General features: G+C 51.2%; 1 protein-coding gene across 7 annotated transcripts in view; it reads right to left on the bottom strand.

Annotated features, from left to right (window-relative positions):
• ABCC6 (ATP binding cassette subfamily C member 6) overlaps positions 1–26,174 on the bottom strand; it is a 60,270-nt gene that overhangs the window by 14,357 nt on the left and 19,739 nt on the right. For 6 of the 7 annotated variants that reach the window (XR_007519756.1, XM_049904943.1, XM_049904940.1 and 3 more), the window contains 14 exons: positions 25,791–25,952; positions 22,369–22,461; positions 20,208–20,411; positions 18,055–18,201; positions 17,005–17,092; positions 14,476–14,551; positions 11,978–12,104; positions 11,617–11,793; positions 8,866–9,033; positions 8,242–8,416; positions 6,459–6,534; positions 4,792–4,909; positions 2,982–3,189; positions 834–1,144 (listed from right to left, as the gene is read on the bottom strand). Coding sequence is in view for 6 of the 7 variants with exons in the window: in XM_049904943.1 (XP_049760900.1) it covers positions 834–1,144; positions 2,982–3,189; positions 4,792–4,909; positions 6,459–6,534; positions 8,242–8,416; positions 8,866–9,033; positions 11,617–11,793; positions 11,978–12,104; positions 14,476–14,551; positions 17,005–17,092; positions 18,055–18,201; positions 20,208–20,411; positions 22,369–22,461; positions 25,791–25,952 (2,130 nt within the window). In the remaining variant the exon portion in view is untranslated. The remainder of the gene's footprint in view (positions 1–833; positions 1,145–2,981; positions 3,190–4,791; positions 4,910–6,458; positions 6,535–8,241; positions 8,417–8,865; positions 9,034–11,616; positions 11,794–11,977; positions 12,105–14,475; positions 14,552–17,004; positions 17,093–18,054; positions 18,202–20,207; positions 20,412–22,368; positions 22,462–25,790; positions 25,953–26,174) is intronic. The other variant, XM_049904941.1, reaches the window with a different exon arrangement.

Raw genomic sequence — 26,174 nt, forward strand, 5'->3', positions numbered from 1 at the left:
TGGTCACATGACCCACCCTTGTCAATCAGGGTGTATTATCCCTTTGGCCACTGTGATTAGTTCAGGGATGGACACATGATCTATAAAGGGCCAATCAGAATCTTCCCTGGAACTGATGTATGAAGTTTTTTTTGTGCTGACGTTGCTAAGGTAGGATGACGTGAGTATGAGGCTGCCAGCAGCAATCAGACCTGCTCCCGGAAAAAGAATGTTTCCAAAATTTGGCCAAGCACAGCCAAGCCAGTGGTTGTCAAATGCATCAGAATGGTGGTCATTTGTTTGGAGAGTTTGTTAAAACACAGATTGCTGGGCCCTACTTCCAGAGTGTCTGGGTCAGTAGGTCTGGGGTGGGGCCCAAGAATGTGCATTTCTAACAAGCTTTCAGGTGATGCTGCTGCTGGTCTTGGGATCATACTTTGAGAACCACTGAACTAAAATATGGAGGGAAAGACACACATCCTGGTGCCAGCTAGGCCCACTGCACCCCATAAATATTAGAAGTTAAATTCCATTCCTTTGTTTGGGCTAATTTGAGCTGGTCTTTGACCCTGGCAACTGAGAGTCTGGCCCAATACAACAGTCTGTGAGGCCTTGCAAGGCCTTCCAGGTTTCCAGATAACTGGTGAAGGGAAAGCTGATGTCAGCAGCAGCAGGGCAACAGGTTAGATATTAGGAAGAACTCTGACATGAACATTTGGGAGACAACGACTGGAACAGGTGTTAGAGGCAGATGGCCCAATGGGCAGAATCTCTCACACAGAGTCCTGCCCAAGGACTGGGACTGGTTGAGGTCACCTCAGCTGGCCCCAGGAGGGTCCTTGACTTCTCCCTACCTGAAACCCAGCATACAGGAGCAGCAGTGGTAGGATGGCCACGATGGCCAGTGGAGTGGCCACCATCACCACCAGGCTGACCTCCAGGAGTCCAAATGTATAGGTCAGCAAGGACCGGAGTTTGTCCGGGATGTCCACATCTACTGTGTCTGTCTCCTTTGAGAAGCGGTTCAGCAGGTTCCCAACGGGCGTCCTCTCAAAGAAGCCAATGGGCGACCGCACCACATCCCACAGGAGCCTCCGGAAGAGCACGCTGGACGCCCGGGCCCCACCTATGAGCACCATGGCCATGGAGACGAACAGCCCAACGGCTGGTGAGGAGAAGGGGTCAGAGCATGAGGGCGGAGTCCTGTGGGCAAGCCCCCGACCTGATGGTGGCCATTTATGATATGGCCACCCTGATTATCCCTTGGTGGCACCACTCCATCTTCCAATGACAATCTACGTTCTTGGGGTGGGGCTAACTCTACCCCTAGCCTCTTGGGTAGCACAGATTCCATTCCTGGCCAATCCAAACAAGTGCAATTCGTTCAAGGTGAACAAATGGCCCAAGCTAAGCCAATGAGCATGAGACCTGCAACTTTGCTAGGACTTTCGTGAAAGATGTACTCTCTTTCTTAGGGTGGCTAAGCTGAGGCTGTGGAATACCACCTTGCCACCAGCTGGGGGAAGAGCCTGCCTGGACAGGCAGCTATCACAGAGGAAGAAAATTAAGCAATTTCCGACAGCCTTGTTGCAACCCCTGGATCCAGCAATACCTGAAGCTATTGCTTACAGATTCTAGTCACATGAGCCAGCAAATTCTCTCATTGCTTAAACCAGTTTGAACTGGAGTGGAATTTTCTGTTCCTTATAATCAGAAGAGTCATAACTAATCACCCTCTCTGGGCCCCAGTCTCCCCAACTTTAGAATGGGGATCTAAAACCTGCCCTGGCCAGTCAAATGAGGGATGGATGTGGAAGGATTTTGAGAGGGTAATGCTCCCCCTAATGGTCGTTTGAGTTTATGCAACAAGGGCTTGGCTGACTGCCAATTTGCTTTCTAATTCTTCTGTGTTTAACTATCACCTTCCCTTTCCACCCCAAGTCCTGGGAGTAGAAAGATCCTCAGAGTTTGGGCCTGATGCCTCCATTTACAGAAGACAACACATGCCCCCAGCCTTTTAGTGACATGGCCAAGGTCACCCAGTGACTCAGGCAGACTACAGGCAATTTGAAAACTGCGAAGCCACCCTTTAAAGATGAGGTTAAATTCACAGTTCACCCCCATCCTTCTCCTCAGCCAGGCCCAGTTTTCAAAGGAGAAGATGAGATGGGTTAGGGATGGCGGAGGGGCTGGAGGAGGTAGGTGTGGTTAGAAAAGGGCAATGTGAGGGATCAGATGGTGCTGGAACTGTTCAGTATCTTGACTGCAGTGGTGGACACACAGACATACACAGGGGATAAGACTGTGTAGAACTTAATACACACACGCGTGCGCGCGCGCAAGTAAAACTGGGGAAATCTGAATAAGACTGGTGGGTTGTACCAACGTCAGCATCCTGATTATCCTGGCTGTGATACTGTACCATCATTTTGCAAAATGGTACCTATCTAGGGGGAACTGGGCAACGCATACATGGAATCTCCGCATTACTTCTTACAACTGCATGTGAGTCTACAATTATCTCAATAACCACTGCAATTTAAAAAAAAAAATAAAAAAGATGAGAGGTGAGGGTGGCATGGTGCCTGGAGGTTTGGGGCTGGGAGCAACAGCAGCATGTGACTGGGGTGAGGGTGCTGAAAGCCAGCAGTCAGGCCTTGGAGCTGCCCTCTGATTGGGATGCAGGCATAGATCTGCTGACCCCACCCAAGTGCTCAGCTGCCTCAACATCTGGGGCCAAGATCCTGCGTTTGAGAACCCCTCAGCCTCTGCATCTGCAGGTGAGGCTGAGAGAGACTGAAGGTTCCTGAAAAGGAGGGATGAGCCCTGTCCCCCATGTCCCAAGCCCCATCTCAAGGACGCAGGTCTGTGCCTGCGCGACGGACGTTTTGCACAGTTGTGCAGGGAGAACAGGATGAGCAGGGATGGGTGAGCAAGGGAGCCCTGAGTACCCCTGGGTGGAGCTGGGAGGATGGGGGACAAGGAGGGAGGGAGAGGAGCACCTTGGAGACAGCCAAGGAGCCCGAAGATCCAGCCACGCAGGGCCGCGTGTGCCTGCCGCCCATCCACGGTGGGGTCGTCCGCCCACAGGCTCAGCCAGTAGCTGCGGCAGAAGGAGGCCACTTGCTGGCAGAGGAAGAGGAAGAGTGTGTAGAGACAGAGAGGGCCACCCACAGCCTGCAGGTAAGTCAGGTACATTGCGGCCTTCACCTGTGGCAACATAGGGGAGGCGGTGGCAGTCAGAAACCCGTGGGGAGGGGAGGGGGCAATGCCCAGGGAGCCTCCCAAACACATGCCGGGGGCAAAAGGCGCTACTATGCGGACCTCCCACCAGGAGCACCATCTCCCCTACAGGCCCCATTTAGTGTCAGGACCCCCTTCCTGTGTGAAGCCCTAGTGGGCCAGGGGAGACCTAAAGGTGACAGGCTGGGGCACTTTCTGGTTTTGGAGGGATTTAGTGAAGACCTACTATGGGGCAGGCCTGTCACATGTTCTTGAACCTCATGATCACTCCCATTTTACAGATAAGGAAACTGAGGCACAAAGAGGTTAACCATCTTGATTTAAGATCCTGCTGCAGCCAGACCGACCTTTGAAACACCTCCATCTGATCCTATCTTGCTGTTGCTGACCTGCCATGGCTTTTCCTTACTCTTAGAAGAAAGTCCAGACTTCTGGTTCACCTCTCCGCCTCACCCCAATTCACTATTTGCCAGCCTCTTGGGGCCCCTCTCTCTTCTCTGGCATTCCAAGCTCTTTTCCACCTCAGAGCCTTTGCACTTGCTGTTTCTTCTGCCTGCAACACACTTCCCTCCTCTTTTCATGGCTTGTTCCTTGCCATCCTTCAGGGCTTGGCTCAAATGTCACCTCTCCGAGCATCTGAGCCAACGCACACTCCAACCCCCAGTTGCTCTCCATTTCCTCACCCTGCTTTATTTTCTTTTTAGCACTTATTATCTGATATAACCTGGCTTATTAGCCTAATCATTTGTGGTCTGTCTTCTTCCAACTAGACGCAATCTCCTCCAGGGCAGAGACTTGGCCTGGCCCCTAGTGGGTGCTCTGTAAATGTTTGCTGGGTGGATGAGTGGATGGGTAAGTGGTTGGATGGATGGGTAGATGAATGAGTGGGTGGATGGGTGGGTAGGTGAGAGAGTGAATGAGTAGGTGGGTGGATGGATAGACAGATAAATGAGTGGGTAAGTAGGTGGACAGGTGGACAGATGGCTGGGTGGGTGGATGCATGGGTGGGTAAATGTGTGGATGGTGAATTGGTGGGTGGATGGGTAGAAGAATGAGCGTGTGGATAGATGGTTGGGAGGAATGGATGGGTGGATGGATAGATGGGCGGATGGGTAGATACATGAGTAGACAGGTAGTTGGTGGATGGATGGATAAGTGCATGGATGGTTGGGATGCAGAGATGGGTGGGTGGAAAGTGAATGGGTAGATGGATGGATAAATGAATGGGTAAGTAGGTGGGTAGGTGGATTGAGAAAAGAGGAGAAATATACAAGTTTCAGATTCAGACTGATCTATGTTTGAGTCTCAGCTTGGCAACTTGCTAGCTATGAGAATACAGACAAATCTTGTAACTCTTTAAGACCTCAGTTTCTTCATCTCTAAAATGGAGCTATCACCATCTACCTTTTTAGGTGCTTGTGAGGATTTAGAAATATGAAGTGCCTGGAATCTACCTTGGCACATAGTAGGCACTTAATAAAGGTGAGTTGCCCCCTGTGCTGCCTGGTGGCAGGTCTGGGATCCCTGAGGGTAGCAGCAGCAGCAGGGGAGGGAACAGCTGGTAGTTACCCTGCCATATGGCACACGGTCTCCTGTCGGCCGTCCTGCTCCCTCAAGGTCATCTAGGGTGACCCCTGTCTGGGCCTCTGAGGTGGTGCTGTCCTTCTCAGGGACTAACTTGATAGACCTGACATTTAGAGGAAACGAGAACAATTCAGTATCTCTCCCCATTTGAGAGGTATGTTCCACTTTCATGCCCACTGGTGGCCCTTGAGCTTTGGGGTACACTCTACTCACTCATTCATCCATCCATGCATTCACTCAGTTAACATGTTGAGCACCAACTCTGTGCCATGCTCCCGCCCTGTGTGGTGCCCACTAAATTCCATCTATTATTCCAGAGCCCAGTGAACCTGTTTTCTCAGCCCCATTTCACTGGATGAACCTGTCTGTTCAACTTAGGAACTTGGTTTTCAGAGTTTTCATTTTGGCCTAAGCTTTGCTGCAGTTTGCCCTGCTGTTTCCCTCAGATTTGTCAACCCAGCTTGGCACAATGTCGATTTTGCACAATTCAGATGCTGAAGATTTTTTTTAACGTTCATCTGTTGGTGAGCATTATCCATCTATCCACCCTATCTGTCTACCTGTCTATCCATCTACCCATCCATCCACCCATCCACCCACCCACTCACACATCCATCATCTCTATCTGCAGTCTATATCTCTGTCTACCTATCCATCCATCCATCCCGCCACCCACTCACACATTCATCATTTCTATCTACTGTGTGGATCTCTGTCTATCCATCCATCCACCCATTCATCCACCCACCTGCACATCCATCATCTCTATCATCTATATCTTTGTCTATCTAACCACCCGTCCACCTGTCCGCCCATCCATCCACCACCCATCCACCCTTCCACCCATCCATATCCATCCATCCATCTCATCTTTCTTAGGATTACTGCACACTGTGAAGACAAGCAGGAATGCCCAGTGTATGACCCAGGGGTGCTCTCAGTGTGGCTAGCTGGGATGGGGGAGGGGCTATGCCCAAATTCAACTTTCCATAGGGATCAGGGTCCCCCAAGTTCTCCCCACACTTCCCTCAATGGCTGGCATTTAAGCTCATGCCATCTGTTGTTCTGTTTTATAAGGCCACTTTGGTGGCGTGTCCCTCTGCAGCAGATGGCTCCACAGTGATTCCAGCTGTGCCCAGCCCATGCAACTCTCTCTAAAGGGAGCTGGGAGGAAAGTGGACAGTGCACCTCCTTCTTGGGACCCCTCTGCCCATGCATCTGGCCAGCACCAAGAGATACCACAGGTGTAGATCCAAGACCTTAGTACACATGCCAAAGCTCGTACAACAGGGCCCAGTGTGATCTTTAACAACTACACTAAGGGCTCTTCTTTGGAACCAGCCCTGCCCCCACCCGGGCAATGAGACAATCCTGACAAGCCATCTTCAGTCTACTTTCAGGTATTCATCCCACACCTGAAGCAAACTGGTTATTTGGTGAACTGGCCATTTGGGGACTTGATCATTTTGGCAAATTGATTGTCAGTTAGCTTTTGGCGAATCATCCCTCAACTGAGCACCACACTACAGTGGGTATTCAGCAGGTGCTTAATCCATAATGGTTTTGGCCGCCCCCTACCTACCTGAGATTCAGGTGACCACCTTTCAGCATCAGCTGTGCCCTCCCAACTCTGAACACCACACTGAACTGACCTCTCAGGCCTGCCCACGGGCCTCCCGCCTCCAGGGGAGTCTCTGGGGTCCTCAGTGCTGGTCAGAGGGTCTGTTTCTGCAAGATCAAGAAGTCTTGTCACGCAGTGGTTAGGAGAGCAGGTTCAGCGCCACAGGTCCCTATTCTGGCTTTGACACCCACTGCCTGAGTGGCCTTAACCTCTTTGACCATCTGTTTCTTCTGATCTTGCTCCTGTCACCTCCCCAGTTTCTCTCTCAGCCCTCTCTAAGGTCTTCCAGATACCCTATTCACTCATTCATTCATTCAACAAATACCACTGAGCACTTCCTGTAAACTTGGGGTTGTAAAAACACACATGGACACTGTACAAAGTCAGACTGCTCCCAGCTTCCTGTTCAAGGGGTTTCTTGTACCTGGAATGTTCTTCCTTGGGGAACTCCTATCTGACTTCAGGTGTCGCCTTCCCCAGCAAGCCCCTTCCCCCCACCTCCCCAGACTGGATTTGATCTTCAGGCTCCAGGATGGTGACTTTGTGACTCTACAAACAGGACTTTTGCCAGAGTGGCCAGCACTCGGCAGATGTTTTCAGGAGGGGCAGAGCCTGGGACTGGGGGAGACCAGAGTGTGAGTCCTGCCTGTGCAGGGCTTCGAACTGGTTTGTTCTAGTTTGAGCCCCTGCTGAGAATTTCCATTTTCAGCTTATATACTGAATCAGAATCAACATTTTAACAAGATCCCCAGGTGATTCTTACGTATAATAAATCTGGAGTACCACTGCTGTACTAGTGGTTCTCAGAACTGGCCCCTGACCAGCAGCCATTAGCATCGCCTGGGAACTTGTTAGACATGCAAATTTTCAACAGGGGTTCGAACCAAAATGAACTGGTTCAAAGCCCTGTGCCTTTGTCATGGAGCGGCAGTATACAGCTTCATGATTAAAGGCACATTCTTGGGAGTCAAGCTGCCTGGGTTCAAATCCCAGCAGCACCACCTACAAGACCTGTGACCTTGGGCAAGTTCCATAACTTCTGGGCCTCAGTTTCCTCATCTGTTAAATGGAGATAGTTATAGTACTGCCCCTTGTGATGACTAATGCCTACGAAGGGCCATCAGCTGTTATTTTCCACTTACTGTGTGTGTGAGCTGCTGGAGAAAGATGTGGCTAGCTGCTTCTGTAAAGATTTACAGCCTTGGAAACATTGTGGGACAGTTCTCCTCTGTCCTCTAGGGTCACTATGAGTTGGAGAGGCAAGGGGTTTGGTGTGTGAGCTCAGATCGGTCACCTTCCTTCCAGAACATCATTGTTTACCAGCAGCCACTGTGTTCTCTGGATTATTAGGGGCCCTTGCTAGCATGTCACAGGACTTCTGTTCTTTAGGCACCAAAGATCTTCCTGCTCAGTCTCTGGAGCTTTTAAGATTACAGATTCTGGAGCTGGACACACCCAAGTTCAAATCTTGGCTCCATCACTGTGACTTTGGACAAGTTATTGAACTCTTTTTGCTCCAGTGTGCTCATCTGTAAAATGGCAGCAATAATTGCCTGTGCCTCATAGGGGTGTTGTGAAGAGAAGAAGAAACGTGTATTTCTAGAAGCACTTAGCACAGCTCTGGGCTCATAGGAGGAGCTGTAGACTCTTACTGAGGGGAGGGGTGGCCTCTTGGGGGAGCCATCTGCCTCCAGGTCCAGCCCTAAAGGAGGGTGTGGCCAGAGCACCACACTCATGCCAGTGGGACCCTTAGCACCTTCTCCTCAAGGGTGGCAGGAGCCAGGTACAGAGAATCGGCAAAGCGCTGCCAGTACCTCCTTCTCCTCCATTTCCTGGCTGCCTGGCCCGACCCAGAAGGTCTACCAGGGCCCCATTCCTGTGCAGAAGCTCCTGGTAGGAGCCCATCTCTGCAATGGCCCCGTCCTCCAGCACCACGATCTGATCAGCCTGGGGTAGGACGTGGAGTGCGTGGGTCACGAGGATACGTGTCTGAGGAGGGAAGGGGTGGATGTTACACTCGTTTTGCTTGCCCAGCCTTCCAGAACTCCGGGGGCGGGGGGGGCGGGCCCTGAGCTAACAGTGGGGACAGCCAGTGCCTGGAAGGCTCCCCGTGTTGTGCTCCTGTCCGCATCCTTGGAAACAGCATGTCCCAAAAGAGGGGGCTCCTTCCACCTGTGTCTCAAAACAAGGCAACACATGGAGCTCACCTGCACCTGGCCCATATCCCAGGGCAAAGATGTAGTTAGTAGCTGGACCGCAGACACATAAGCAAGAAATAACTTTTTGCTGGTGTAAGCCACTGAGCTTTGGGGGCTGTTAGTGACGCAGCATTGTCACAGCAACAGCTGACTCATACAAAGAAGAGAGTTGGACTCAAGGAGGGGGAGGTGAAATAGACGTGGGTTAGGCTTCCTCTGACACATCCTCCCCAACGTTACCGTTCCCTGGAGCAGCCCGCCAGGCCCGATGACCTGGTTGAAGACACGCTGGCCGACACAGGCATCCAGGGACGCCAGGGGGTCATCCAGCAGGTACACTGCAGCCTTCCTATAAACGGCCCGGGCCAAGCTCAGCCGCTGCTTCTGGCCCCCTGAGAGATTCATGCCCTGTGGCCACAAGAGAGGGGCAGGGGCCTGAGTCTCCATCTGCAGGGTGGAGTGGGTGCCACGAGCAGGGCCTGTGTGGATCAGGGCATATCGGGGTCTCAAAGCAGCGTGTCTCTCACTATGCCCATCCAAAAGGGTCACCTCCCAGCTTTAGCCACTTGCTCTCACGCCTGCATCCCCTCCCGCCTCCACCCAGCTGCTCTTCTCTCTTTGACAGTCAAGCTTCCTGGAGGAGTTGTCTGCGTTCTCCATCTCTGCTTTCTCTCTTCCCACTCACTTCTCCTTCACTCCGGCTTCCATTCCCAACTCTACGCTGATACCACTTTCGCCAAGGACACCAATCACTCCCTTGTCGCCTAACCCAGTGGTAGCTTTCTAGTCCTTATCTTCATGCACTCATTCATCTAATATTTACCGCATGTCCACTATATACTCGGAGTCCCTGAGGGGTGGTTCTTGGGTGATGCAAATGGTTAGTGCATTTGGCTGCTAACCAAAAGGCTGAAGGTTCAAGTCCACTTAGAGGTGTCTGGAAGAAAGACTTGGGGATCTACTTCCAAAAAATCAGCCATTGAGAACCCTATGGAGGCACAGTTCTACTCTGACACACCTGGGGTCACCATGAGCCAGTCATCTTGACAGCACCTGGTCTACTATATATCTAAGCATGTTCTGGGCTCTGGGGACACAGCAATGAACAAAACAAAGTCCCTGCTCTCATGGATCTTTTATTCTAATGGGGTGGGGGGAGGGCAGGAGACAGATTATAAACAAACAAGTAAATTAAATAGATCATATGGTATCAAGTGCTATGAGGAATAATAAATCGGTGTAGGGTGTACTATTGTGGGCGGCGTTGCTGTGTTGGGGAATGTGGTCAGGGAAGGCCTCTCCATTAGGGTGACATTTCACTTGAGACCTGGCAGAAGTGAGGGATGAACCACAGGGACCCCCTGGGAAGAGGCTTCCAAGCAGAGGGAACAGCAGGTGCAAAGACCCTGAGGTGGGAGGTGCTTTGGGTATTCAAGGAACATTGCAGGGACCCATGTGGCTGGAGTGAAGTAGGAAGGGGGAACCTGGCAGGAGATGGGGTCAGAGATAACTGGGATCAGATTGCAGGGGGGCTTGTTGGCAATTGTCAGGACTTCAGTTTTTACTCTGAGGAAGATGGGAAGATACCTGAGTGTTCTGAGCAAAGGAACATGACCTGACTATGTTTTAACAGAATCCCATGGCTGCTGGGTTGGGATTCAACTAGCGGGGTGAGGATGGAAACAGGGAGGCCAGCAGGAGGTTACTGAAGCAATGTACGAGAGCTGAGAGTGGACAGAATCGGAACATTCCCGGTATGCTTCAAAGGTGGACGGACTGGATGTGAGTGTAAGAAAAGAGGAAGATTCAAGGATGACAGCAAGGTTTGGGACCTGAGTTTCTGGGAAGATGGAGCTTTCATCATTGAAGGTGGGTGAGCAGTGGGAGGAGGAGATCCTGGGAGATCAGATGTTTGGTTTAGCACAGGTCATAGCTGGACTAACTTGAGACGGCACCAAGGTGCGCCTCCTGCCTTCTTAAAATACTCTCCCCTTAGCCTCTATGACAACCTCCACCTCTGGCTTTCCTCCTACCTTCCTGCACATACCTTTCAGCCTCTTCCTGGCTCACCCCTGCCCTCAGCCTACCTCCAGACCCTTCTCAGGCCCTCCACTCTTCTCCCCAGGAAACCTCACCCACTCCCTTCATGTTAACTCCTGCTTTACCACTGACAATTCCCTCATCGAGGGGCTGGCAAACTTTTTCCATAAAGGGCCAGGTAGTCACTATTTTAGGCTTTGTGAACCAGTTGTAACTGCTCTGTTTGTGTCATAGCACAAACGCAGTCAGACAGTAGTAAGTGAATGAGCGTGGGTGTGCACCAATAAAACTTTATTTACAAATACAGGCTGTGGGCCAGATTTGGCCTATGGCTAATAGTTTGCCGACCCATAGCTTCACATACCCTGTTTATTGGACATCGCCACCCAGAACCTTTGCTGAGGCCCAGAGTGGGGTAGTAATTTGCCCATGTCACCTAATGAAGCAAGTAAGGGCGGGCAGAAGCCAGGTTCCTTCTCTTATGCTCGCATCCAGTCCATCCACCTTCAAAGCATAACCGGAATGTTCTGGTCCCATCCACTATGAACTCCCCTGTGTTGCTTCAGTAACACCCTACTGGCCTCCCTGTTTCCATCCTCATGCCTAGTCGAATCCCAACCCAGCAGCCATGGGATTCTGTTAAAACGTAGTTGGGTCACGTCCCTCTACTCAGAATGCTCAGTTATCTTCTCATTTTCCTCCAGGGTTGGAAAGCCTGTCACCACCCTCTGCCCTGTTTCTCTGCCTCTCCCTGTGTCTCCATTTTCAATCATCCGTCCATTCATTACTGTTTATTGAGCACCTATGTGCTTGGCCCTGAGCTGGGGCCATCTGCTCTCCCGTGTCCCTGCTCTCCCCTGTCCTCCCCTCTGTCCCTCCCTCCATACCACTCAGGGACCAGCAAACAAAAAGCCCCACCATAATGCCTCCCAGGAAGACCCGAGACCCCACCTGCTCCCCAACTTGGGTGTGGACTCCTGCGGGGAAGCGGTCCATGTCCGGCCCCAGGGCACAGGCCTCCAGGACTCTCTCCAGCCACAGTGGGTCCAGCTCCCGCTGGAAGCACACATTCTCCACCACGGAGGCATTCTGGACCCAGGCCTCCTGGGGCACGTAGGCCACGGGACCCTAAAACACAGCTTGTCTTGGCCACTAGGAGGTGGAGTGGACAGAAACAGGGGCACTTTTGGAGGGGTAGCAGGAGAGGGGTAAGGGTGCAATCTGGGGGACTGGAAGGGGTCCAGGGAGGGAGCAGGAGGGCCTGTAGGATGGAGACAGTTCCAGCACACACGCAGGGAACATGTGGCCTCACCTTGACGCTCATGGACCCCTCCACCTTTGACAGCTCCCCGAGGAGGGCAGACAGCAGGGAGGACTTCCCAGCTCCCACTGGACCGACAACAGCCAGCAAACAGCCCTGGGGCACCGTGAGGTTTATCCTGGCAACACAGGAGGGGAGCTGTGGCCCTGGTTAGGGGCCAGGCCGTCTGTGCAGAACTCGGAGCCCCAAACTGAGCCCACCTGCTGGTGACTGATCCCAGAAGTCACCAAGAGGACACTGGGGGGCAGTTCTTTCTCACCCAGCCCTCATCTGGCCAGCTGAGCAGCCATTCCCCTACACTTGTGCATGTACATGCATGCACACACACACTCATATGCATACACGCTCATGAACATGTACACACTTGAATGCACATGCACTCACACACACGCACACATTCAAGTACACACATGCACACACACATGCATATTCAAAAGTGCACACACATGCACTCCTGCGCACAATCATGCATGCAAGGCATTCACATGTATGCACACAATGTACTCATCCACACGCACATATGCTCTATTAGTACACAGAGCGCATACATGCACTCGTGCACTCGTGCAGATGCGCTCACACATATGCGTGCATGCACGCCCTCCTACACATGCACACGTGTACACACACATCCACACATTCAAGGACACACACATGTGCATGTGCATACACACTACAAGGGTGCACCCAGTGCATACACATGCACTCATATGCGCGCACACGCACATACGCGCACGCACACATGCGCGCACACACACACATAGACTTCCTGGTGGCAGGGGGGTTTCACTAGCACCATCTCTCATCTAGGTTGTTGCAGGAGGCTCCTGGCTGCTCTCACTGGTTGCTCTGTCCTTGCCCCGTTGCTTTCCGCAATCCATTCCCCACCCAGCAGCCAGGGTGGAGATCATGACACCTCCGACTAAGAATCCCTCAGTGGCTCCCTTCCTGTTCGGGTTAAAGGCTGAGTTCTAACAATCACTGACCATGTCCTGCACATCGGGACCCCATCACCTCTTGACCCCATCTCCTACCACTCTGCCTCAGCCACTCTGCCTCAGCCAACTGACCTCCTTGCTGTTCTAGAACACAATAAGCCAGTAGTTCTCAACTGAGCATGGTTTTGGCCCCCAGAGAGCTTTTGGCAATGTTTGGAGACATTTTTGGTTGTCACAACTGGGAGGCGGTACTCCTGGCTGCTGGTAGCTAGTAGTTAAGAGGCCAGGGACACTGCTAAACTTCCTACAATGCATGGGAGAGCCACCACAACAAAGAATTGTTGGTCCGAATGTCAACAGTGCAGAGGCTGAGAAACCTTGGTCCGGGCATACTCCAGCCTCAGGGCCTTTGCACCTGCCGTTCTCACTGCCCAGAAAGCTCTTCCCCCAGACACCTGCCAGACTCACCCTTTCCCTTCATTACGATCTCAGCTTGAGTGCCAGGACTTCCCCCACCTCCTGTTCTAAAGTAGCCCTCCACACATCCTTCCCCCAGCATCACACTCTGTCCCCTGACCCTGATTTCCTGTTTGTGTCGTCCCCCATTAGAATGTCAGCCCCAAGAGATCTGTCTTGTTCACAGCTGCATCCCCAGTGCCTAGAATGGCGCCCAGCACACAGGAAGTGCTCAGTAAATACTGTGGAATGAATGAATGATAACAGGCACAAATACTGCCAAGGATGGAGTCCCTGGTTAGTGCAAATGCTAACTGAGAGGCTGGTGGTTTAAGGAGCACTGGAAGAAAGGCCTGGTGATCTACTTCCAAAAAGTCAGGCATAGGTAGGAGCCCTGGTGGTGCAGTGGTTAAGTGCTCAGCTGCTGACCAAAAGGTCGGTGGTTCAAACCCACCAGCCGCTCCATGGGAGAAAGATGTGGCAGTCTGCTTCTGTAAAGATTACAGCCTTGGAAACCCTATGGAGAGGTTCTACCCTGTCCTATAGGGTCACTATGAGTCAGAATGGACTGGACAGCAACACGTTTGGTTTTGGTTTAAGTGGGAATCAACTCCATGGCAACTGTTGTTTTTTTTTTTTTTACTGCTCACAGTACTTTCTTTCCCTTCTTAGTGAGTTTTGGAGCTGGGTAGGGTCTTCTGCCATAAAGACTCAGCCAGAGTTGGGGGCTGGAGGTGGCAATGACCTGGGGACTGAGGCAGACAGGACATATGTTGCTGAGCTTTGGGGGTCCTCTTGGCCAGGTCTCTGTGGTGCCATGTTGGCCAGCCTGGGGAGCAGAGAGGTGTCTCCTCCTGGTCGGGGGAGCTCACATGCCCTGCTCCACACTCCGCACCACAAGTTTTTTCCTTTCCCAAGACTCTCTGTGCCAGGGCTAGGGTCCCAGGAATCTTCCCGGCAGAGCCCAGACCAGCGTGGCCCACCCCTCCAGCCCCAGATGGAAGCCTATGCCACCTCTCACATAGGAAGCGGCAGGTGGCCGCACATCTTCTCCCTGTAAATGCAAAGGTCGTGGGCAGGGAAGCCGTTCTGTACCTCTGGAGGCAGGCAGGGCTTTTCTGGGACCAGGCGAAGGTGCCGTGCTGTACAGTGATGCAGTCTTCCCCAGCAGCTGCAGGGCATGAAAAGCCAGTTGTGAGGATGCTCCTTGCAGGGAGATCCCCTGGTCCTGCCCTGGAGAGGCAGCAGGTACAATGGAAAATCTCACCTTGGACAAACTGCCCTGCTACTGACTGGCTTGCTGTGTGACCCTGGGGAGGACAGAAGGTCACACTCTCTATCAAATGGCTATGTCATTCAGGAGTCAACAAACGATGGCCCAAGGGCCAAATCTGGCTCACTGCCTAGTTTTGTAAATAAAGTTTTATTGGCACACAGCCACATCCATTTGTTTATACATTGTCTATGGCTGCTTTCTTACTGTAATGATGGAGTTGAGTAGTTGAGACAGAGACAGTCCATGAGGCTGAAATATTTACTACCTGACCCTTTACAGAAAAAGCGTGTAGACTGCTAATAAAATTTATCACCCAATCTGGGACACTTCCGGAGAGTGAAATGGTGTGTTATTGATTTCAGCAGGACAACAGTTGTTAACGGGGTATGGGGTACACAGGTATGCTATATTATAATTGCCCCCTCACGTCTACTAATGGACATAAAGTAAAGTATGTGCTTTAGGGGGAGATGACTGCCCTCTGAAGAAACCTGGAACTCTATCTTAGTGAGATAAAGGAGAAAGGGATGTTCTCTGGCACCAGTAAATCTAGACTAGCCTGAACAGGGGCAAAAAATAATGTCCGTTTTTTTTGTAGCCTACAGGGGAGCTTCCGCCTTTATTACTCTCTTTTATTACCCCTTTCCCTACCTGCTCTTTGTACATGTTACTTGGCACATAGACATGGCTGCGTATTTAATCCCAGAAGAGAGGAACTTAAACATTCTTCTCCTGAGACGCGAACTGGGGTGTGCTTGGATGCGATCTAACCCTGTGGACAGGATCTTGAATTTGGGGAACCCAGGCTGATAGTATATGCTGTTCTACTCATCCCTGTCCTGTTTATTCTGTGAGTAATTAACGCCTGTTGATAAGCGTCTGGTCTGTGCTCTGCTCCAAACAGTCCTTCGCTAAGAACTTGTCAATATAGTGACGTTGCTCTGGGATGTTATGGTCCCCCCTCCAACTCTAGGTCTCAGATATTTAATCTGTACAATGAGAGGAGGAACTAGATTAGTGGTTCTTGATCCTGAATGCACATTTAGAGTTATCTGGGAAGATTTTTAAAAACAACGCTGCCCATGGGCCAGCCCAAACAATTAAGTCAGAGTGGGTGGGAGGGGAGGGGGCTGACATTGGTATCTTTAAAATGCTCCCCAGGTGCTTTTAACAAGCAGCCACAATTTGATACTCACTCAGCTTGGTGGTCTCTCCTGTAGGGTTGCCAGATCAAATACAGGACGCCCAGTTAAATTTGAATTTTTTCTTTTTTTTGATCAGCATTTTGGCCACTTTGTTTTTTATTGTGCTTTAACTGAAAGTTTACAGTTCAGGTTAGCTTCTCATAGAAAAATTTATGCACACATTGTTGTGTGACCCTAGTTGCTATCCCTATAATGTGAAAGCACACTCCCCCTTTCCACCCTGGGTTTCCCGTGTCCATTCAGTCAGCTTTTATCCCTTTCTGCCTTCTCATCTCACCTCCAGACAGGAGCTGCCCATTTAGGCTCATGTATCTACTTGAGCTAAGAAGCACACTCTTCACAAGTATCATTTTATGTCTTATAGTCCAGTCTAATCTTTGTCTGAAGAGTTGGCTTTGGGAATGGTTTTAGTTGTGGGTGAACAGAGGGTCCAGAGGCCATGTCTTCTGGGGTTCCTCCAGTCTCAGTAAATTTGAATTTCAGGTAAACAACAAACAAATAAATTTTTAGTATAAGTATGCCCCACATATGCCATGGGACATACTTATAACAAAAAATTATTTGTTGTTTATCTCAAATTCAAATATAACTGGGCATCCTGTATTTTTATTTGTAAATCTGTCACCCAGTTCTAGAGGATCTTCCTTTCTAAATGGTCTAAGGTCTTGGGATCCTGCTCTTCCTTCCCCTTCATTTCCCCATCTGTACAATGGGTCACAGAAGCATCTACCTCATGGGGTTGCTGTGAGGGTTAGCTTAGTAAATTAGCACATAGAGCACTCTCAACTATGTCACCACATGGTAAGCACTTAGGAAATATTAGCTATATTTTTTTCCCTTTATTGATATAAATCCATTTTTCTTCAAATTTATAACCATTATAGCCTGAAAAAGCAAGAACCAGAGACTGTCCTGCATTTGGGGTATTAGATGACAGATGTGTGTTCCATCATCTGCAGCGTCCTTTTAGCTACCGGTTTTTGTGTTACTCTTACTGGTGCATACCTTTGCGGGGTGACATGTCACCCCACTCCCAGGAGCCCCACCATCTCCCCCTAGCTAGAACGCTGGCTTTTGTTGGTGGGCTGGGGGAGCCCCACAGTCCTCCCACCCACCCACCCTCACATCAAACTCAAAACTCACAGCATCTGGAGGGACTTGAGTCCACAGCACCAGGGTCAACTTCTTCCAGGCAGAGGAAGGCGACCAGGCGGTCCAGGGACACCCGGGCCTGGGGAAACCAAAGCCCCAGGTCACCAATGCCACAGACCAAAGAACTCAGGCTTTGGGTGCTGGGCACCGGAAGATATGTGGGAAAACCTTCCCATTTATGGAGCCCTACACATTTGCAAGGCCCTAGTCTGGGGCTGGAAAGCCTGGTGGTGTAGTGGTTAAGTGCTATGTCTGCTAACCAAAAGGTCTGCAGTTCAAATCCACCAGGTCCTCCTTGGAAACTCTATGGGGCAGTTCTACTCTGTCCTATAGGGTCACTAAGAATTGGAATCGACTTAACGGCAACAGGTCTTTTTTTTGGTTTTTTAGTCTGGGGCTTCCTAAGTTATGGAAATGGAAATGGTACACACTGAGCTGGTGACAATAACGGTGGTGGTCCCCTCCACCTCCTCACTCCTAGTTAGTGTAACTGGAACAATCAACCTGCCATTCTGCAGACAAAACTGGGGAAGAGCCCGGTGACGTTTCTAATACTATCATCACGCCATTATAAGAAATAATTTCAAACTTTGTCCACCTGAGGGTTCCTGCTTGCTTCCCTCCATACCACCCAACTTTGGTAACTAAAGATGCAGCCATTAAAATATGGGCTGCTCAGTTACAACCATTTTCTTACCCTCACCACACCCAAGAGGTACAATTTGTAAGCAACAGAGATAGTAAAGACAGAAGTCAAATGGCCCTGTGTAAAAGGGAAACAACGTGGTTAATGGATTGAGGAGCCTGCCTATTTTGAGGATGTTCACTGCGGTCATCGTATTGCCTTCTGGACAAAGGTTACTTCCCTTTCTGATGTCTTTCTGCTAAACCATCTGCCCCTCCTCACCTCTTTTCCTGCTCCTTTCTCACTCCTGCTCTTCTTCCTCCCCCCCTGCTGTCAGTGGGCCAAGGGTGGATAGGGTCCAGGCACAGCTGACTCCTCTAAGGTTCTTCTGAGATAGCTTCCAGCCTTTGTCTCACCTGGACAATGGTGTGAATGGAGAATGGCAGGAAGGCCTGGGCCTTGTTGAGGATGTGGAGAACTGTGAGGGTCACAAAGGCTTTCTCTGCGTTCATGGCATTCTCCTCGGCCACCAGCGTGTGGACGGCAAACACAACCAGTGCAACCTGGGTAAGACACAGGTGTGGGTGACTACGAGGCTGCCTTCCTGGCCAGGAATGCCTGGGGGAGCTGTGGCTCTCCCGTGGCCCACGTAGCCAAGCACACACTGCTGGAACAGACCTTCAGCAGATAGATCTCACCCCAAATTCTTTTATACCACCCCCCGTCCTCATTTCCAGGTCCCCGTTGTGTCATCAATTCCGACGCATAGCAACCCTATAGGACAGAGTAGAACCGCCCCATAGAGTTTCCTATGCTGTAATCTTGACAGGAGCAGATCTCCAGGTCTTTTCTCTCATGAAGCCACTGGTGGGTTCCAACCACTGACCTTTCCATTAGCAGCCGAGCACTTTAACCATTGTGCTTACAGGGCTTCTAGGTCATAAAGTGATGCAATTCTCTTAAAATACGTGAGTGCAGTGATGAAGAGAATGAATGTGTACTTCCACCATTTTAAGTATCAGAAACTCTTAGTTCCAGGCATTGGGGGACATTGTAATTTTAGATCTTAATAGCATTTTTGTAGTTCTAGACACAAGTGGGACTTGGTATTTCCAGAGTCCCTGGGAAGTTGCAGCTACTGGCAGCCCTGTAGGTAGCGGTGGCAATTGTGGTTCTAGATGTTGCTAGGGGATGCTTTAGTGCTGGGTGTTGGTGTTTTGTTTCTAGATGTCACTTGATGATATGATGGTGACTTGACGGGATGGTGTGGTGGTCAGTTTTTGTGACGGTCACTTGATGTGACAACTTGGTGTGATGGTCATTTGGTGTGATGACCTCTTTTTGTGATGGTCACTTGGTGTGACAGCCATTTGGTGTGATGGTCAATTGTGATGGCCATTTGGTGATCATCACATGGTATGATGGTCACTTGGTATGATGGTTACTTGGTGTAACAATCCCTAGTGATGGCCACTGGGTGTGATGGTCACTTGTGATGGCCATTTGGTATGCTGATCACTTGTGATGTCCATTTAGTGATGGTCACATGATATGATGGTCACTTGGTGAGATGGTCATTAGTGATGGGCATTTGCTGTGATGGTCACTTGGTATGATGGTCACTTGGTGTGATGGTGACTCAGTGATGCTATCTGGGGAGCCCTCATGGTTCCAAGTGTTGGTCCTGGTGGTTGTGTTACTGCGTTGTGCTGTTGCCTGGTGTTCTAGCAGATGGCCCCTGTGTTTCTAGACCCTGACGCAAACTGTGTTAACTGTGTTTAAGGCCCACTTGTCACTGGCCTCGCACGTTTCACGAAGAGTGGATTACTCTGGAAGCAGTGGTAAGTCACTGGCGGTTTGTGAGCAGGGGCGTGAGTGAAGTCTAAGCTGTGCTTTAGGAAGGTCGAGCTGGCAGCAGTTTGTGAAATGAAGGAAAGGAGAAAGCTCAGGCTCTGAGCTCCAAGAGGGGCTGCTCTGGTGCTTTGTGGCAGCATCAGGGAGGCCAGGTGGGCTTGTGAAGATTCTACCTGAGCAGCCTCCTGCACCTGTAACCTTTGCTCCATTCCAGTGCAAACAGCTGTTCCAGATGCCTAGTACTCCAGAAGGAGAAACCCAATCCCGTTGCCATGGAGTCGATTCCAAGTCACAGAGACCCTACAGGACAGAGCAGAACTGTCCCCAGGGTTTCCAAGTCTGTAGTCTTTACCGGAGCAGACTGCTACATCTTTCTCCTGCTGAGCAGCTGGTGGATTAGAACCACGGACCTTTCGGTTAACAGCCAAGCGCTTAACCACTGCGCCATCAGAGCTTCTTTCAGGAGGAGAAGGAACAGAGGCCTAAGTATCAGCAGCTATTCCCACCTTCACAGGAATGATGTGACTGGTTAGTGAACTCAGCAGAAAGCAGGGACAGGGACAGGGACAAAAGGAGCCAGGACAGGTAGGTTTTGGTGTATGGGGTGGGCTGCATGGACAGGCTCTGAGGGGCAGGGTCTGTCACCGGGATCTGGGGCTCCCCACCTCACTGCCCCCAGCACCCCCATGCTCTGCAGTGAGAACAGTGACGTCACCAGAAACGTGGACACCTGGAAGGACACCAGGGACACACAGAAGAGGAGGCCGGAGGTCCGCAGGGCGCCCAGCTCCTGGCCCCGAATGCGTAGGACGCGCTCCAGAAAAGCCTCCTCCCAGCCATGGAACTTGATGACCCTCACACTCCTGAGGACAGAGCTGGAGAGCCGCGCCCGGGAGTCCTTCTGACGCATCTGCTCTTCCTGGGGCCAGGCGGGGGAAGGGAGGAGAGGAGGGGACAAGCCTAGCACTCTCCTCTCCCCACCGCCCATGCCCACAGCCCCCCTTCAGCAAATCCTGCAGTTCTGCCTGCAGACCACATCCCCAATCTCTCAGGCCTCTGCCACATGCCCTGGCCTGAGCCATGTTCTCTGGTGCCTGGACCGGTACCTCCTCCTAGCCTCCAGCACTGGCTCTTATCCTGAGGGGCAGTACCACCACAACAGAGGGGGCACCCAGTGCCAGGGAACAGGGCTCCCCTCCCCCAGTAGACCTGGGCATGATGCCACCAGGAAGGCTTCCTGGAGGAGGAGACACCTGGGTTCTGGCTAAAACATGAGGTGGTGCTGAGTGCACAGGGAAGGGTAGCTGCAGCGAGGGTGGGAAGATAGACGGAAGGGAGGGAGGACAGTAGGTGGGAGGGAAGGGATGAGGAAACAGCACAGACCCAGGCCCTGAGGGGGGCAGCACAACTCCACTCCACACGATGGGGTCACGGTAGGAGTGCGGGGTCCGCTGGGATGGGTGGGCTGGATCACAGAGGGGCTTGAAGGTCAGACAGAGGAGTCTGGGCTCTACTGCCTCCCCAGGGAGAGCAACGGTCAGAGGGGCAGGAGAATGTCTTAGAGGGATCTGGGCAGGAGGCAGGAAACGGTCCATGTGAGAGATGGACAGGGTGGATGCAGCTGGGCGGCAAAAGGAGGGGATACGTTGTTCTTCCCTTCCTCTCTCCCTTCTTCCTTCTCTCTTTCCCTCCTTTCTGCTTTCTCCTCTCCTCCCCACCTCTCTTCTCTCCTTCCTGTTCCTCTCCTCCCTTCCCGCCTTTCCCCTTCCCTCTTCCTTTCGCTTCTCCTCTTCCCTCCTCCCCTCTCCTCTCTTCTCCTCCCCTCATCTCCTTCCTACCTCTCCCCTCCTCCCCTCACTTTTCCTCATCTCCTCGCCTCCCCTCTCCCTTCCTCTCCCCTCCTCCCCTCTCTTTTCCCCATCTCCTCATCTCCCCTCTCCCTTCCTCTCCCCTCCTCCCCTCTCCTCTTTTCCTCATCTCCTCACCTCCCTTCTCCCCTTAAGTCACACACACGTGCTATATTTTAAATGCAGAGTTCACATCGATGAACAAAATGAGCAGCCCCTGCCTTGGGAAGCTGAGAGTCTGATGAGAGAGAGACAATATCAGAGCTGGGCTGGGTAGGTCACAGGGTGGGCTAGAGAGGCAGGTGCTGTGGGGAAAAGCCAAGCAGGTAAAGGAGCTGGTACGGGTGGGTGAGTTGTGTGTAACTACGGTGGGGAGGGATGAGACACAGGTGATCTGGGGCAGGAGGCTCCAGCCAGAGGGTGCAGCAGGAGCAAAGGCAGGTCTGGGATCCAGAAGAACCCAAGGGGGAGTAAAGCGAGGAGGGGGTGGAGCAGGGGGTAAGGTGGGAGGCTAGGCTGGCTGATCGGGATACAGACCACTGTGGGGACTCTGGCTTTCACTCTGAGGGAGGTGGGGCCACTGCAGGTTGTAGGTAGAGGATGTGACATGAGGAGAAGAGGCTGTGGGGGTGGGGGGGGAAGGGGGGTGGTGAGGGCAGAGCAGAGTCAGAAGGAGGCTGCAGGGACTCAGGTGAGAGAGGTATGGGGCTAGGAGGGCTGCAGGTGTGAGGGGGCAACGTCCTGGATGCATTTAGAAGGTGAGGTCGACCGAATTTGTTGATGAACTGGGTGTGAGAGAAGGAGGTGTCAAAGGGGACCCCTGGTTTGGGGACCAAGCACTGGGGGGATGAGCCACCCCCCACCAAGACAGGGCAATGTAGGGGGGGCAGGTCAGAGTGAGGGGCACACCTGGAAGGGACATCCCGCCTCCCCCCATCTGCAGCACCAATACCAGGTCTAGGACTGGAGATGCCCAACCCCCACTTCCTGAGGGTGCCTACCTAGCCCACTTCTTCTCCCAAGGCAAACCTGATGGTGATTCCTCTTCTTGGTGATGAAGAAGTTCAGAGGGAGGAGGCTCAGGAAGACAGCAATGGCAGTGAGGGCAGAGGGTCCGAGGAGCTGGAGACAGAAGGGGCATGAGCCCAAGCTGTCACCCCTGAGGGACTTGGTCAGCACAGGGCTCAGACTTAGGTCCTGAGGTGGGGAGAGCCAGGGAGGTGGAGGGCAGCAGCCACCAGGTCATAAACCTGAGCCCATGGGGATCCATGGAAGGAGAGGCCTGTTGAAAATGGGGTCCTTCTACACTAGGGATGGGGAGTGAGCCAACTCACGTGGGGGCGGGTGGTATTTAAGACATGCATGCAGGGCAAGGGAGTGAAGTTGAAACTTCTGGAATCAGGATGTAGGTTCAAAACTTGGCCCTGTCACTTACTGGTATGGCCTCAGGCAAGTCCCTTACCCTCCCTAAGCTGCAGTTTCCTTATCTGTAAAATGGAAACAGAACTGATTCCATCTCCTGTGGTTGTTGCATGGGGCAGTAGTGGGTCAGGGGCACAATTCTCATCTTGCATGCAGGAGACCCATGTTCAGTTCCCAGCCAACGCACCTCATGAACGGCCACCACCCGTCTGTCAGTGGAGGCTTGTGTGTGGCTATAACGCTGAATAGGTTTCAGCAGAGCTCCTAGACTAAGACAGACTAGGAAGCAAGGCCTGGTGACCTGCTTCTGAAAATCAGCCAACGGTCCAATTCTCAAACGATCATGGGGATGGTGCAGGACTGGGCAGCGTTTTGTTCCATTGTACGCGAGGTCACCGTGAGTTGGTAAGAGCACCAACACGGTTGCTGAGTTTAGACTGAAGGTCAAGTGCTAGAGACAGGATGTGGCACAAGCTAAGTGCTCATGTCATGCAACCGTTATCCTAGTTTTTATTCACCCCTGATCACAATTGCCAGATTTAGCAAATATACAGGACACCCAGTTAAATTTTAATTTCAAATAAACAGCAAATAAGTTTTTAGTATAAGTATATCCCATGCATTATTTGGGACATACTTATACTAGGAAATTATCTGCTGTTTACCTCAAATTGAAATTTAACTGGGCGTCCATATTTTGTCCGACAACCCTACCCCTGGCCAGCTTTGTGACTTTGGGATAGTCATACAGTCATACTTTCTCAGCTTTGGTTTCTGACCTGAATATTGAGAAGGTGGGGGGTAGGATCAATAATTTTGAAGTTCACTTCAAGCTGTGACTTCTTGAGATTCTTCTGGAGGTCCATCAGGCCCATTCTCCAGATGAGCCCTGCCCTGCCCAGTCTCTGGGCCTCGTTTTCCCCTCTCAGCCTTCAAGAACAATCTGTTTTCTAATCTTCTCGGGCACTGAACGAGCAAATTTTTGTCCAATTTTATTTGTGCAGCAATGGTTCCACCCAGTGGCTAAATAGAGAAGTGTTTACAAGGCAAATACCAACCCACCAGCAGGATTGGAAAAATATTCACAAAAATGTGAACAAAAGGTTAAACTCTTCCTCTCTGGCAAAAATGACAGCATCTAACTGTACAACCCCAAGGTCCACCCCTCCTTAACCAGGATCTCATGGTGACCCTCTGAGCAAAGAATGCTCTACCAAGAGCCAGGGAACGCGCAAAGAAGTGCTATTTGGTTTCTTGTTGGCTGCAGCTGAATTTTATCACCTTGGTCCGTGGTTTGCTTGCTCTGTTACCCTGCATTTTCCCAAGCGCTTGCCCCCTCCTCCCTCCTGCGTTTTCTTCCTAATAATAACAGCTAACATTTTATTTATTGTATGTCAGGCACTGTCCAAAGTACCCTGAGTGTACTATGCTGAGCACCAGCTGTCTACCTGGCCCTGGAATTCGGAGTAAGCGAGTCAGAGGAGTCCTCGGCCATGTCCCACAGGGTGGGTGGAAGCAGTAGTAGGGAACCCTAATAATGACAGCATGCGCTGTAACGTTCAGGGTCATTATCTCACTGATACCCCTGCCCCGTATGTCAGTGAACTACAACCCAAGGGCTAAAGCTTGTTGCCTGTGTTTGCACGCAGGAGCCCTAGTGGCGCACTGGTTAAGCGCTCGGCTTCTAACCAAAAGGTCAGCAGTTCGAACCCACCAGCCAGTCCATGAGAGAAAGATGTGGCAGTCTGCTTCCACAAAAATTACAGCCTTGGAAGGAAGCCCTATGGGGCAGTTCTCCGCTGTCCTGTAGGATCGCTCTGAGTTGGGATTGACTTGACAGCAATGAGTTATGGTGCTTGTACAGCTAGCCCGTGACTAAGAATGGTTTTTACATTTGTTAATTGTTGAAAAAAATCAGAAGGATAATATTCATGACACGTGAAAGTTTCTATGAAATTCAAAGTTCAGCCATGCCCATTCATTTATGTATTGTCTACGGTTACTTTTAAGGAGCCCTGGTGGCACGATGGTTAGGCATTTGGCTGCTAACTGAAAGGTCAGGGGTTTGAACCCACTAGCAGCTCCACAAGAGAAAAGACTCAGAGATCTGCTCCCGTAAAGATTACAGCCTAGGAACCCCATACGGCAGTTCTACTCTGTCCTGTAGGGTCACTGTGATTCAGAATCGACTTGACAGCACAGAACAACATGGTTGCTTTTTGTATCACAGCCACAGAGTTGAGCACTTGTGACAGACTGTCTGGCCCACAAAGTATTTATTATCTGGCCCTTTACAGAAAAGGTTTGCCGAGCCCTGTACTTACCCCTGGAACTTTCTGGGGTAATATCTTCAGACAGTTCTCAGGCATAATGAATAGTAATACTAGCAAATGCCTACAGAGTACAACTGTATGCCAGGTACAGGTTTAAGTGCTTTACATGTATTTACTCTTTCAATCCCTCAATAAATCTAAGGCAGGGGTACTATTGTTAATTATTATCCCCATTTTACAGATGAGGAAACTGAGGTAAAGAGGGGTTCAGTAACTTGCCCGTGGTTTTATACCTAGTAAGGAGTAAAAGCAGGATTCGAATCCAGGATGTCCAGCTATAGTCTGTGCTCTTAATCAATAAAAAATTTAAACCACAAAATAAACATAAGGGAGTCAAAATTCTGATTGTTAGCCTGATGATGATTTTATGCTTTTTGAAAACTGGGTAGGGTATTTTTTCCCCTAAGATATTCTCTGTCTTTTCTCCTTGTGGCTGGTGGTGCCCCAGCTTTACTGGTACCTTCAGGACATGCTTAATCTACCTACTGGATACACAACATCATACCCAAGGGGTATCAACCTTATCAGCACCTTTATCCTCAGTATACAGACAAGGAAAGGGAAGCCCAGAGAGGGTGACACCAAGCTCAGGCCATCCTACTCTAACCCTTTTCTGATTTTACCTGCCCACAGAGACGGACAGAGGAAGGAGAAGGAGGGGAACTCGGTGCAAATTCCTCTCTGCCCCGCCTGTACCTGCCACAGGAGGATGAAGCAGACGACCATCCAGATGAGCGGCAGCCACAGCCCATTGAGGAAGAGGACACTCTCAGTCAGCCGCTGCACGTCCACAGACACCAGGTTGACCACGTCCCCTACTGCGCTGGCCTTTCTGGAGCCGCTGGACAGAGCCAGGACCTGGGTGGGGCAGGAGGACCATACCTGAAGTCGGAAGGGAGGAGGGACAAGGAGGGCGGCAGGGAAGGAGGGCAGCCCTCGGTGAGGACAGGACGAGAGCTCAGCAGCCTGGCAGGTCTGGATTCCAGGCTCCACTGAGTGGCCACGGGCAGGTCTCTTCTCCCTCTGAGCCTCAGTTTCCTTATCTGCAAAATGGGCTGGTAAAACCTCCTCAGCCAACGT

Source organism: Elephas maximus, chromosome 12 (assembly GCF_024166365.1).
Source record: "Elephas maximus indicus isolate mEleMax1 chromosome 12, mEleMax1 primary haplotype, whole genome shotgun sequence".
Lineage (NCBI taxonomy): Eukaryota > Metazoa > Chordata > Mammalia > Proboscidea > Elephantidae > Elephas > Elephas maximus.